The sequence below is a fragment of the Podarcis liolepis genome (assembly GCF_965112155.1).
Source record: "Podarcis liolepis genome assembly, chromosome: 3".
NCBI classification, from domain to species: domain Eukaryota; kingdom Metazoa; phylum Chordata; class Lepidosauria; order Squamata; family Lacertidae; genus Podarcis; species Podarcis liolepis.
The window spans coordinates 80,226,089-80,238,193 of NC_139557.1; the positions used below are offsets into that span (position 1 = coordinate 80,226,089).

Sequence of the window (12,105 nt, forward strand, 5' to 3'; positions counted from 1 at the left end):
TTGTAAGCATTTAAAAAAAAAAAAAGATGGGTGCAGACAAGAACTGAACCCTTTTCAAAGCCTGGCCATCGGTCAAATTACTAAAACCATGTCAAACTTTTGAAGATAACTAAAGAATATCTGTAAGCACTCAGTACTAAGCACATGCAAGTGTGAAATAAAATTAAAAAGAAATCCTGCATATGTCTCCTCAGAAAGGGAGGAAAAGGAAGGGAATAGAGGGCTGTAGTCTTAATTACGTTGGTTTAAACATGCATATAAATGCTAAGCAAATAATACTTTACTTTGAGGAATCCCTGAGGAATCAGTGCTCAGCAACAGGGAAGCAGCCAAGTGCTAGATCTTTTTCTTCTTTAAAAAAAAATATTTTTATTAGTTTTTCAGATATATAAAAAGTGCTCGGCTACTGTATAATGTCAAATGAACAGTTATTCTTATAATATTTTTATTAGTTTTTCAGATATATCAAAAGTGCTCGGCTATTGTATATTGTCAAATGAACAGTTATTCTTATCCTGATACAAAATAAATGGTAAATCATGTAACAATTTCTTTAAACAAACAACACAGAACAAATCACATCTTGGAAAATTAGGGCTGTAAACTGGGCACATAATCCAGATTCAGTAATCATAATTTAAATCAGAACCAGAATCTTAGAACTCTACAATATCAAGGGAAATAGACCACAACATTAATTTTACATTATGTTTAATGTGTTAACCAAATCTTCTCATAAACAAAAGGGGGTTCTTGACAGTGGTCCTCCTTACCTGCAAATAAGATAAAATTGAACCAAACTGTTACAAACTATCATTGACCTTTCTGAGTCTGAACAATCTGATTGTAAGGTGCCAGCCTCAAGAAGGCTCTATCTGAACCTGTATAATCCTATTATTAATTTAAAGACTAATCCAGATCCCATCTTGGTCATTATTTACGGATGTCATAAGCCATGAAATTATCTGTGAATTGCTCCTGATCCATATGTGTAAATATTATTTTTGATGGGGCATTTCTCTTGCAGAGGGGCATGTTATAAAGTGGCATATTGGCTCCTTCTTAGAAGATCCACAGGATACCAACAAGGTGAGGCAGCTGTAAAACAAGTGCTTGCTTTTAATTCACTTATTACATGGGAAATAGGTATCCCCTTACCAATGCCATTTTGCCCATTTTCTTTCCTTGCTTGCACTGCAAATCAGAACTTTCATGTTAAATAAATAAAATGTAAAGAACGGTGAAGGTCTAGTATAATCCTAAAAACATGAGGCTTTGTGTTTGACCCGGGGTTTATGCTTGGACCAGGGCTTACTGTATTCTAGAAAATTTATAAAATCTGGCACATGTTTGTGATTTGACAAGTAATCCAAATGGTCAGCCCACCTCACCCTCCAAAAAATCCATTCTATAATCACCATTCTATAATATAATAATCCATTCTATAATATGGTGATATTTGTTACCACACCTCACTAATTATCTGAATGAAGGGTGTTGTTAGGGATAGCCCAGAGGGCCTGAACCGTGAATCTCTCTTGGCTGGCCTTCCCTTTCCTTCCCTCTCACCTTTTAAAAAAGTTTTTTTTAAAAAAAAAATTACTTGCTTGCCTTTAGGGCAGCTATGACTGGTGCCACCCACCATTCCTAGAGGCATTTTATACAAAAATTATCCTATGCAAGTTTGTGTGTCCTGAGTCCTGTACTCTAGGAGGGCCCTCCAGCCAGTAGGCCCAAGTTGGCCCCACAAGGATATTTTTGTGACGTCTTCTGATGAGCACAAGGGTGCAGTTATATCCTGTGTTTGTTGTGTATATCTGTATATCTGTTTCCCAGCCGACAACCGTGGCACTGTCCATGCAAACCTGCATGGAATCCCTTGCTAAAACAATGAAAGAGCAATTCTGAAGCAAGAAAGGGTGTGTATCAGAATCTCTGGCAGAAACAGGAAGGTTTTCTTACCATTGTATTAGGAGGGGATCCCTAGAAACTGCTGCTAAAATGAGGAAAGAAACCATTGCCTTCTAGCAATTTGGCCCGCAAGGCCGATCCTGATAAGGATCTGGCCCATGGAGCCAATGAGGTACCTAGCAACACTCCTGGTCTGAAAATGGAGCAGCGTTTTTCTGTAGCTGTGCCTGAGGCCTGATGTCCATCTTTGATGGAGACACAGACAGGCCTGTTTCCTGCCAGACATGATGTACTTCCACGCTGGAGGACTGAACCAGTATTTATTTAAAGCATTCATTTTCCACCCTTCAATTCAAAATGTTCAGAACCGTATGCAGTCTGCACTGGTAGCAAGGTTCTCTGATCATCTAGGTGGTTTTACTGTTTTTAAAGTTGGTGTGTTTTGTATTTTTTTCTCATTTTATCTTGTACAACAGTTTGAATCCTTCCAGCTGTGAACCTGTTTCTAAATATGTAAAAGTAAAATAAAGAGTTGGTTAGCTGTGTTGGGATGACTTACCTACACCTGTTCACATCAGCTGCTTGAATGTTAGAGCTTCTCAACGCCCACCAAAGCTGTCTCACGTATTACTCTTATTCTGCAGCATATAAAGCAACAAATTTGCTGGAGAGCTCATTCCGCCAAAATAGTCAGCTTGTTCTATGAAGAAGAAAAATGCCTTGTGGTGACTGCTGCTAGTGATAGTTCTGTCAGGTTAGTTACAATTAGTGGCAAGCATTTGAATTTGGCCTATGCCAGAGTTGCTTTGTCCGCTTGATGGGGCATTTAAAAGCACATAGCTTTCCCCAGTGAGTCCTAGGAAGTGTAATATGTTAAGGGTGCTGGGAATCGTAGCTCTGAGGGGTAAATTACAGTTCCCAGGATTGTCTGAGAGGAGCCATGGTTTCCAAAGTGGTATAAATGTGCTTTAAATGAATGGTGTGAATGTGACCTCTGTCACAGTTTTGCATGCTGGCAAATAATATCACAGCATGGCCTGGGATACTGTATGGAAAACTGCAGAGAGGGCCAGTTCCAGCATTGAGGGGTCACTCAGCAAATGCTGTCCATTTGGCCTTTCTCCTTCTGGGCCTCTCTAGAACTTTTGCTGGGCTCTTGGAGGTTTCTCTTGGCTATGGCTGTCATTTTGGATTTCTTGGTACAGAAAGTATTGATCTGATGTGTAGATATCTTTCCCATTCTAATTAATTCAAGAGGGTTCTGGAAGCTTCTCTGTGTGAAAGAAACAAACAGAAGGTTCATGGTATTTGGGTTATTTTTTCAGAGAAGCTGAGTACAGCTGCCTTAAACTGGTTCTGTTACCTCTTCTGTCAAGGTCATGCTGACTATAATAACAGGCGAGAAGGAGCCTGGGTTTCACTTTCTCTTTCTATCTCTTTCCTTCTGGTGTGGTATTCTGTATATAGTGTTAAGGTTTAATCTTATTATAAGTTATTGTAAGTTTAAATTAAGTCTGCTGCAACTGGATTTCTTATGGACAGTGCCAATCCTGAATGTATTGGATTTGTGACCATTATGCTCATTTGCCTTCAGGAGGAGTAAAGCTCTGCTGGGTGAAATATAATTGCCTCTGGTCTATTTTTTGGGAATCCTGCAACGTGCTTACGTTTTTACTCGGGTAACTATAGGTTGGAGTTCTGCTCTGGATCAATATTGAGTAGAATTCCATGTCAATGGCAGCCATGTTTTTGCTCAAAAGTTGAGTTGACTTCCAGGGTACAGTATAGAAAAATCATGGTCATTTGCCCCCCAAAATATGGCCACTGCTGAAAGCCAGTGAGAGTTGTTTGAGGGGAATTTTTTGATAGAGGGCCCAGGGCAAACATCTACCATGGGCCCTGTTGGAGCACTGTGATCCCAGCAACTGCCAAAGATATTATTGTGCCTGACTGCAGCTTCTGCTCCTGGTGGACATGTTGAATAACTATTTTTCTGGGAGCTGCCACAGGCTAACCACTACAAAGAGGTTTTGAGCACTGGTTCTTAATATATTATGCTGTGCTCATTCCAATTCTTCTCAAGTGGAAATCTGTTTCGTTTTTGGTTAGTATTTGGTTAGTAGTCTTCTGTTTAGAAATCGATATTGTTTAAACATTTCTTTATTGGCCTTCTTCCTCACACAGGCTCTGGCATGCTCCCGATGGACACTACATTGGTTACTTTGGTCAGCGCAGGTTGTTTGAACTCTTGGAATCCGCAGATATCATTTTGCCCTGTGACGTGAATGAAATCCCCTTCAGCATAAGAGACAACAGCAAATATATGGATAAAAAGCAGAAGTTTGAATATCCTCTGGTCCTTGACAGAGAGAAGTAAGATTGGCCACATATTAGATTGCATGAGGAGAAACACCTGCAGTTTCTATAGGAACTTGTGTATAAGGCAAGGATGGGAAACTTGTGGCCCTCCAGCAGCTGTTGGACTCCAACTCCCATCAGCCCCAACCATCTTGGCCATTGGTCAGGAATGATGAAAACAACATCTGGAGAGTAACAGGTTCCCCATCTCTGCTATATAGAATTACTACAGAATACACTGAACTGAAGCTAAACAATGTGGGTTGTGGCCACAAGTATGGACCCAAATATCCTTTCCACCCACCTACCATCTCACTGTCACAAAACTTTTGTCAGTCACCACAATATCCCCCCTGAAGCTCAGCAATGCCTGTGAAACTTCGCAGATGCCACAGCTGATCTGAAGGACAGTGTCCCCGAAACCTCTCCACAAATCAGCAAGGGGTTGACTTTCTTCATATTCTCTCCACCCTGTTCTGATAGGACTCAAAGATAATTATTCACATTAATAAATGAAGTTGTGTCTTTTTAAGCAGTTGGTTTTTTTAAAATATATATATATATAGCTGCCAGTTACCTTTATGCCCTCGTAAAGATTTCTACAGCTTGCTCGTGAAATAAAATTAATATTTCAAATGAGTTGTGAGTGCACATTTAAGGTTTAAGAGAGGTATAAATAACCACCCTTTTGGGTTAGAACCTGTGAAAGCTGTCCTTTGTAATACACATTGCAATGAATGGTAGTCTATAAATAAATAAATGACAACAGTACAATTCAGCAACATGGTGTTAGGTTTAGCACTTTCACTATGCACATTTAGGGCCCATACTCCTAAGGCAGGAGTCAGCAGTTCCTTCGTCCACAGGGTGAAATCCCCTTGTCCTACCTGCTTTTGCACTGCATTTGATAGATGTACTTACTACCAGTTCAAATGCAGATATTCCTCGTAAGCACACCCACCCACAACTATTAGGCAGCTGAAAACTTTTTTTTATTGTTTAAAGCACTGCTTGTATGTTTATGCCATTAAATGTTGGTTTATGCCCTTTTTTTAAAAGGTAACTTTTTAAAATGGAACAACTGCCCTGCAGGGTAGGGGTGAGGTAATTCATGATATCACAGGCACCTGCCAATCAGCTGTCAGCTTCTGCAAACTAACATGACTTGCTTCCCCTCTTCTCAGTTCCGAAGACCCCACCATTCACATTATATATGTGGAGCATTTACATCCTTTTGAATTTACCTTTGTAGAAAAGATGTATTTCTTAGTTATGGGGCCATCCATCTGCAGAGCATTCCTATGTATATTTACACAGAAACAAGTCCCTCTGTGGTCAGTGAGTCTTACTGTGCTTCCGGTTGCAGCCTGAAAAGGGCAAAGCTGTACTGCTTTAAATTTTCTAAATTTTATTGCAATTATTTTTTTATTGCAAGTTATACTTTATTTTTATCTTGCATGATTATGACATTAAGTTTCTTTTGTTTTGTAAGTACAACATCTTTTCCTTTCTTTTTTTCTAGATGGAAGACTCTGACCAGAAGCTCCTTGTCATTGAAAAAGCCTGGCCCTTTTGAAGTTAATCAAGATTTCAAGTTTTTCAAAGCCCTGGCTTCTCCTATGGTACTAAGAGTCAATTGTCATGTCAGAACTCCCTAAAACTGCCATAACATAGAATCGTAGAATTGGAAGGGACCCAAGGGTCATCTAGTCCAACCCCCTGCAATGCAGGAATCTCAACTAAAGCATCTATCACAGGTGGCCATCCATATCTTTAGTTGCCAGGTGAAAACATTTCCCCTTAACCAGACCTGTGGCTGATTAACATTCTATGTCCCTTTAAATGTGTTTGGGGGGGTTTGGTTTCTTCTTGTTGCTTTTATTATGTACCGTATTTTTCACTCTGTAACACGCACCCGACCATAACACGCACATAGTTTTTAGAGGAGGAAAACAAGAAAAAAAATATTCTAAACGAAACAGTGGATGTATGATTTTTGTGCTTCATGCTGTGGCCACAGACATGTGATCTGACGGTGAGTTTGGGGTAGCCCAATGCAAAAATCCTGAGGATCCATGTGGATCCATGCTTTGTAACTACGTTTTTGCACCACTGCGGCCCCAGGCAACAGTGGGTGCGTGATTTTTTTGGTGCAAGCTGTAGCTATGGACATGCTATGTGATCTGATGGTGAATTTGGGGTGACCCAGTGCAAAAATCCTGAGGATCCATGTGGATCCGTGCTTTGTAACAGGCTCTCTGTCCCTCTCCCTAGTCAGCGGCTCTTCTCCCGCTTTGCTGTTTCAAAGCAAGCAAAGCGAGCCACGAAGGAGGGAAGGAAGGGGAACCATGGATCCTCTGCTCACGACTGCAGCAGATCCCCCCGCCATCCGTAGGCATTCGCTCCATAACACGCACAGACATTTCCCCTTACTTTCTAGGAGGAAAAAAGTGAGTGTTATGGAGCAAAAAATACGGTACTTTGTTTTCTCATTTTTGCTCTGTGATCTTCAAAGGAAGGGTCCTCCATCTGTAGAGACAATGTTCATTCATGAAGCCACTCATAGAAGTGGACCATGCTAGATAGAGTTGCATGTGTAAATCATGATTAACTGAATTTTTGGAGGGAGTGTCCATCCTAAATACAATGGGTGCTTCCAGTTTGTTGCTACTTTATGGTGCAAGCCATTCATAGAAATCACATGACTCCCCCCACAAATAATCATGGGAACCATAGTTCAGACCCCCCTGGAGCTGTACTTTCCAGTACCCTTAACAAGCCACAGTTCCAGCTGTTTTAAGGCATTTGCCTGAACATGTGAAGACTGCATCAATGCATGGGGGTGGGGGTACATTGTCACCAATTCTTCCAGTGTCACCAGACAATGCAGGCTCCTCTTCAGACCCTTGCCTGTTAGCATGAAGGTCAGAAGGAGGTTTCAGAAAAGCACATTCTGAGCCCTGATTTGACCATTTTGACGGTAGCACCAGATTTTATTTTATTTTTCATTTGTTGATACATGTTTCTGTTCAGGTATCTAGGAAGATCAGTACAGTGGTGCCCCACAAGACGAAATTAATTCATTCCGCAAGTTTTGTCGTCTAGCGAATTTTTCGTCTTGCGAATCACGAAATCCCATAGGAATGCATTGAAAATCAATTAATGCGTTCCTATGGTCAAAAAAAGTCCAAACAAAGCCAAATTTGGTACAACAACAGTTTATTAGCTGCTCTTTAAAGTCACACATACTGTAAAGAGCAGTTCAAAAATTGAAGGGAAAATAACTTAACTTTATAAACAAAACATGTCTTTGTTTTTAGACAAAGGAAACAAAGTCGCGAGACGTTTTCGTCTTGCGAAGCAAGCCCATAGGGAAATTCGTCTTGCGAGGCAAATCGAAAACGGAAAAACCTTTCGTCTAGCGAGTTTTTTGTCTTGCGAGGCATTCGTCTTGCAAGGTACCACTGTATTGGGCATAATGTTAAATCACTGAATGTACTAAATGCTATACAATTAGATGTGGTGGGCTTTTTATTTATTTCATTATAAGTATTTGTTTTTGAGTTTTTTGCTGGAAATGAAAATACTGATGGTATTGTTTGTGTCTTCTAGATTAACAAACACCCCCTGGAAAGTTTCAAATCTGGCAGCAAAGATACTGGTGTTGTATTTGGGTCTATACCTATATACAGGGTGAGTTCAAAGTAATTTGCTTAAATAAATGTTTCGTAATGGAAGAAACATTAAAATTAAGCAATGTCTCAGATTGTGAATTGCTACCATTTGCTTCTCGTTTAAGTATCTCCTTTTTACTGAGCTTGAATTATTCCTTTTCCGCTCTGAGTTTTGTTTCCTTCCTATAAAATATCAACTGTCCTGTAAGATACATTTTGGCTCACCTATTATAGCGAGTAATATTTGACTTTTACTAAGGCCTTGAGCATCACATATGGGCTATAAAACACCTGCATTCAGCATGTTGTCATAATGCCAGGGCTGTCTGTAGACGAGATACTGAGCCACAGTTATATCACAATCCTATGCCTACTTACCCAGAAGCAGGTCCTGCTGAGTTCAGTGGGAATTGCTGCCAAGAAAACAAGCATGTGATCACAGACTTAGACTGCAATCCTGTACGCACTTAACTGGAAGTAAATTCCATTCAACTCAGTATGTGCTAGTCCCATTAAACTCAATTGAGATGGAGCTTACTTCTGACACACAGGATTGTACTATATACCATATATTTTGACTTGGCTGTGCACATTGCTCCTCAGCTCAGTTTCCCCCCATCCTAGCACCCTCCAGATGTTTTGGACTACAACTTTCATCAACCAGCATAGCCATTCTGGCAAGCATTCTGCTGTAGTCTAAAACAGCTGGAGGACATCAGGTTGGGGAAGGCTGTCTTGAGCTTTCTTTATCTAAGGAGAACCTTAATGCATGCTGTCACCTTCCCTCACATTCTTGTTTCCTCCCGCTATCCTCAGAAGACTTGATTCTGCAAACACAACGAAGCTCTGCTTGTTGTTATTATGTGAATGAGGAAATCCTGGGTTCAGGCTCCCAACTCTTCCTTGAACTAAATAGCCTTAGGGAAGCCACCATCTCCCCCATACCACAATATAGGCATTAGGTAAGGTCTAGAGGTGCCCTTCTGCTAATGGAAGGGGCTGCAGTCCAACAGAGGCTCCTGCTCATGGAAGGAAGAGGACAGGCAATTTCCACTGGTTCTCCTTGCAGCTCCCTGCACACATTGCCATGCTGTTCTAGAGGGTTCTCATATCACAAAGCAGATTTTCAGTGGACGGGGAAATCAGAGAAATTTGCCTCTCCCTCCTTATGTAAGTGGGAGTGGAATGCTGAAATCAACCCTGTTAAATTTTATTGTAATAATCACTGAGCTATTTTATGTGAAGTACATTGAACATTAACAAGTCCTGTATAAGTGCTATTGTTACGATCAATGTTGTCAAATTCATTCACCTCTATTCCAGTTCTGCCACTGCTCAATATCTGCCTTTCCTTCACTCAAGTTTTTTGCCTTCCCATCTTAGTTGATACTGTGACTCTTCCCGCTCTCATAGAATCTTGGAAAAGGCACTCAACTGGCATTGTCCTAAGAGATGTTTAGGACTGATGTGTGATATGATATACCAGGCATAGGCAAACTCAGCCCTCCAGATGTTTTGGGACTACAACTCCCACAATCCCTGGCTAACAGGACCAGTGGTCAGGGATGATGGGAATTGTAGTCCCAGAACATCTGGAGGGCCGAGTTTGCCTATGCCTGTGATATACACTGGATGTGAATAGGCAATGAGAGAGGTTTCCAGGAAAAAAGCAAACAAACATGAACATGGCTTTGGCTGGACTTTGCCAATATGGTGCCTTCCAAATGTTTAAGCCTTTCTCCCAGCATCTCTGACCTTTCATGGTACAAGTGTTAGGTAAGATGAAAACTGCTATTGTGTGCTGGGGCCTAGCATGACAGATGTTTGTCCCAGTTGGCTCCTAGATGCTCTAGACACTTGAGCCTTAAAGCTGAGCCTTAAATTCATTTTTCTGTTACACTGTCAGTCTTCCATTACCCGTTATTAGTTTAAAAGAATTTTGTGACATGCTTTCTGACAGAGAAGCAATAAAACCTGAAAAACATTCGCTTCCATTTTTTTCCAACTCTGCCGTTACAAATCAGGAATATCACTGTTACAAAGTCACAGGGAGTTAAAGACGAGTAAAAATAGAAATATAACAAATTTCAGTAGTTCTATTTGGGGGAAGTACATTATTCCAAAAGCTGTGTCTTGTTGACTAAGCAGCCATAAAATGCTGTTCTTGCCTTTAAAATAATGCTTATATATTTGAGTGGTGAGAAGCTCCAGGGGCACAGCACTTACCCAGGGTTGGTTCTTTTTAGAAGATGTTTTTTGAAGGTTTAATTGTGTTTTGTTGTACTTGGGTTTATTTACAAATACGCATGTTGATCATAAATGGGGACACACATTTAGCCAAAGTTTAGCCAACATATAGGCAAAGTTCACTACCCCTACAACAGATCTCCATAGAAACAGCCAACACCCTATGAAGCCCAAAACTCTCTTCACACACCAACACCTGAATTGCCTCTTCCTTAGCTGGGAAGGCAGAAGAACTGCTCTCTTCTCTGATCAAGTTTCCTATTCGAAACATTCCCAAAATCTTCCTGCATGGAAAACCAAATTTCTAAATATTGAGTTCCCATGACAATAGACTGCCTGTAGTTTACCTAACAAAAGGATGGACTTGGCTGAATTGGCTAACAGGTTTGACCAACTTTAAGCAACCTTTCTGATCTGCTCCTCTCCAATATTGCAGTGTTGGCTTCAAATACTGCAAAGCAGATTCAGAAGTCGAGAATTTTAATATGACATTTTGTTAAGGATTGGAAATTTGACTATTTAAATAGCTTGACAGTCTGCTGAATAAAAGACTGGCACAAAATCAGGTATGGACCTGATCCTGACACCCTTTACATCCTTTCCACTCTTTCCCATACATACACTATCCCATGTCTGAGACTTTCCTGTTGCTGATAAATAACCCACAAACGGTGCTGCGCTCATGGGACAACTGCTTGGAAAGCTAAAATTGCATCACGTATGTGTTGTTTAATAGGAAAACACCCTAACAAAATGTGCACCACATTCTACAGAATGTGCACCACCAAGCTACAGAAAACCCACATTCTCCATTTCAACTCTTAGTCAATTGGGATTTGTGCATTAAGGCCACAGTCCTATCTATACCTGCTTAACTGAGAAAAAGTGCAATTGAACTTGAGTGTAGGATTGCACTGTGAAAAAGACACATCTGAAAATACGTTATATAGCGCTAAAAACAAATAACAAAAGTAATTGCAGAATGTGACTCTCTCGCTTTTCACTGGGGTACAAAATGAAAGTCAACAAGGAAATATTTTTTTTAACATACAGGAAAGGAAAATTAAGTTCACACATATACAATGGGAGATACCTGGCATGAGCAAACCACCTTTCTAGAGAAAGATTTAGAGAGAGTAATATATGAGCAATTGAAAATGAGCCAAAATGCAAGCCAAAATCACTTTCCACCTCTACAGAAGTAATAGAAATTCTCCTTCATTCAGCACAGCTAAGTGTTTTTGCTACCACAAAACTTCATGTAGAAGACAGATTCTGTCAGGGCAGGCTAAAGGCAACAGGTGTATCTTGCTTATAGAAAAGAGATTGCAATCCAAAGCACTCTTAAAAACTTAAATGCCGGGTTTTTTTGTTTTTGTTTTAAACTTAATTAGTGCTTTTCCTTTATCAATCTCAAAGCAGTTCACAGTGTGCATTAAAGTAATTAAGATCAGCAAGTGACAACTATTAAAACATATAGGCAGTTGCATCACATAATTTCAGTAACGACAGCAGCCAGTCAAGAAATGCCATGGGGAGCTCATTCACAAAATGCGCACAACAATGCATATTAGAATTACTTATAGGGATAGAGAAGGATTTACTTGATTTGATCCAGCCAGATCCTGATTATCTGGATTGGTTCACTACTCTACTTTAGTCCATTTTAGAATCTGCAGTCGTGGGGGCTGAGAGCAACAAAGTGCCTTCAAGTTCTGTCACTCTCAGTGGGGACTTGCTCTGTTCTACTCAAAGTGCACAGCGGCAAAACAAACAAACAAACAAACCAAACAACCATATGCTAGTAGCTGGATTATTTCTGGAATTTTTTATAGGTGTGGGGTGGTGGATTTAAAATGGGCAAAGGCACCACTGGAGCTCTCAGACTACCTTGTAAATGCTTTTATTTCATGCT

General features: G+C 40.3%; 1 protein-coding gene and 1 long non-coding RNA gene across 3 annotated transcripts in view; one reads left to right on the forward strand and one right to left on the reverse strand.

Moving 5' to 3' along the window:
* WDR64 (WD repeat domain 64) overlaps positions 1-12,105 on the forward strand; it is a 67,887-nt gene that overhangs the window by 51,508 nt on the left and 4,274 nt on the right. For both annotated transcript variants that reach the window (XM_083496806.1, XM_083496807.1), the window contains 5 exons: positions 1,028-1,089; positions 2,556-2,665; positions 4,096-4,284; positions 5,792-5,891; positions 7,882-7,962. In XM_083496806.1, the coding sequence (XP_083352932.1) occupies positions 1,028-1,089; positions 2,556-2,665; positions 4,096-4,284; positions 5,792-5,891; positions 7,882-7,962 (542 nt within the window). The remainder of the gene's footprint in view (positions 1-1,027; positions 1,090-2,555; positions 2,666-4,095; positions 4,285-5,791; positions 5,892-7,881; positions 7,963-12,105) is intronic.
* On the reverse strand, positions 17-2,572 carry LOC310704067. Its single transcript, XR_014524547.1, has 2 exons — positions 2,471-2,572; positions 17-773 (listed from the first exon to the last, which is right to left on the reverse strand). It is a non-coding gene; the product is annotated as an uncharacterized lncRNA (long non-coding RNA).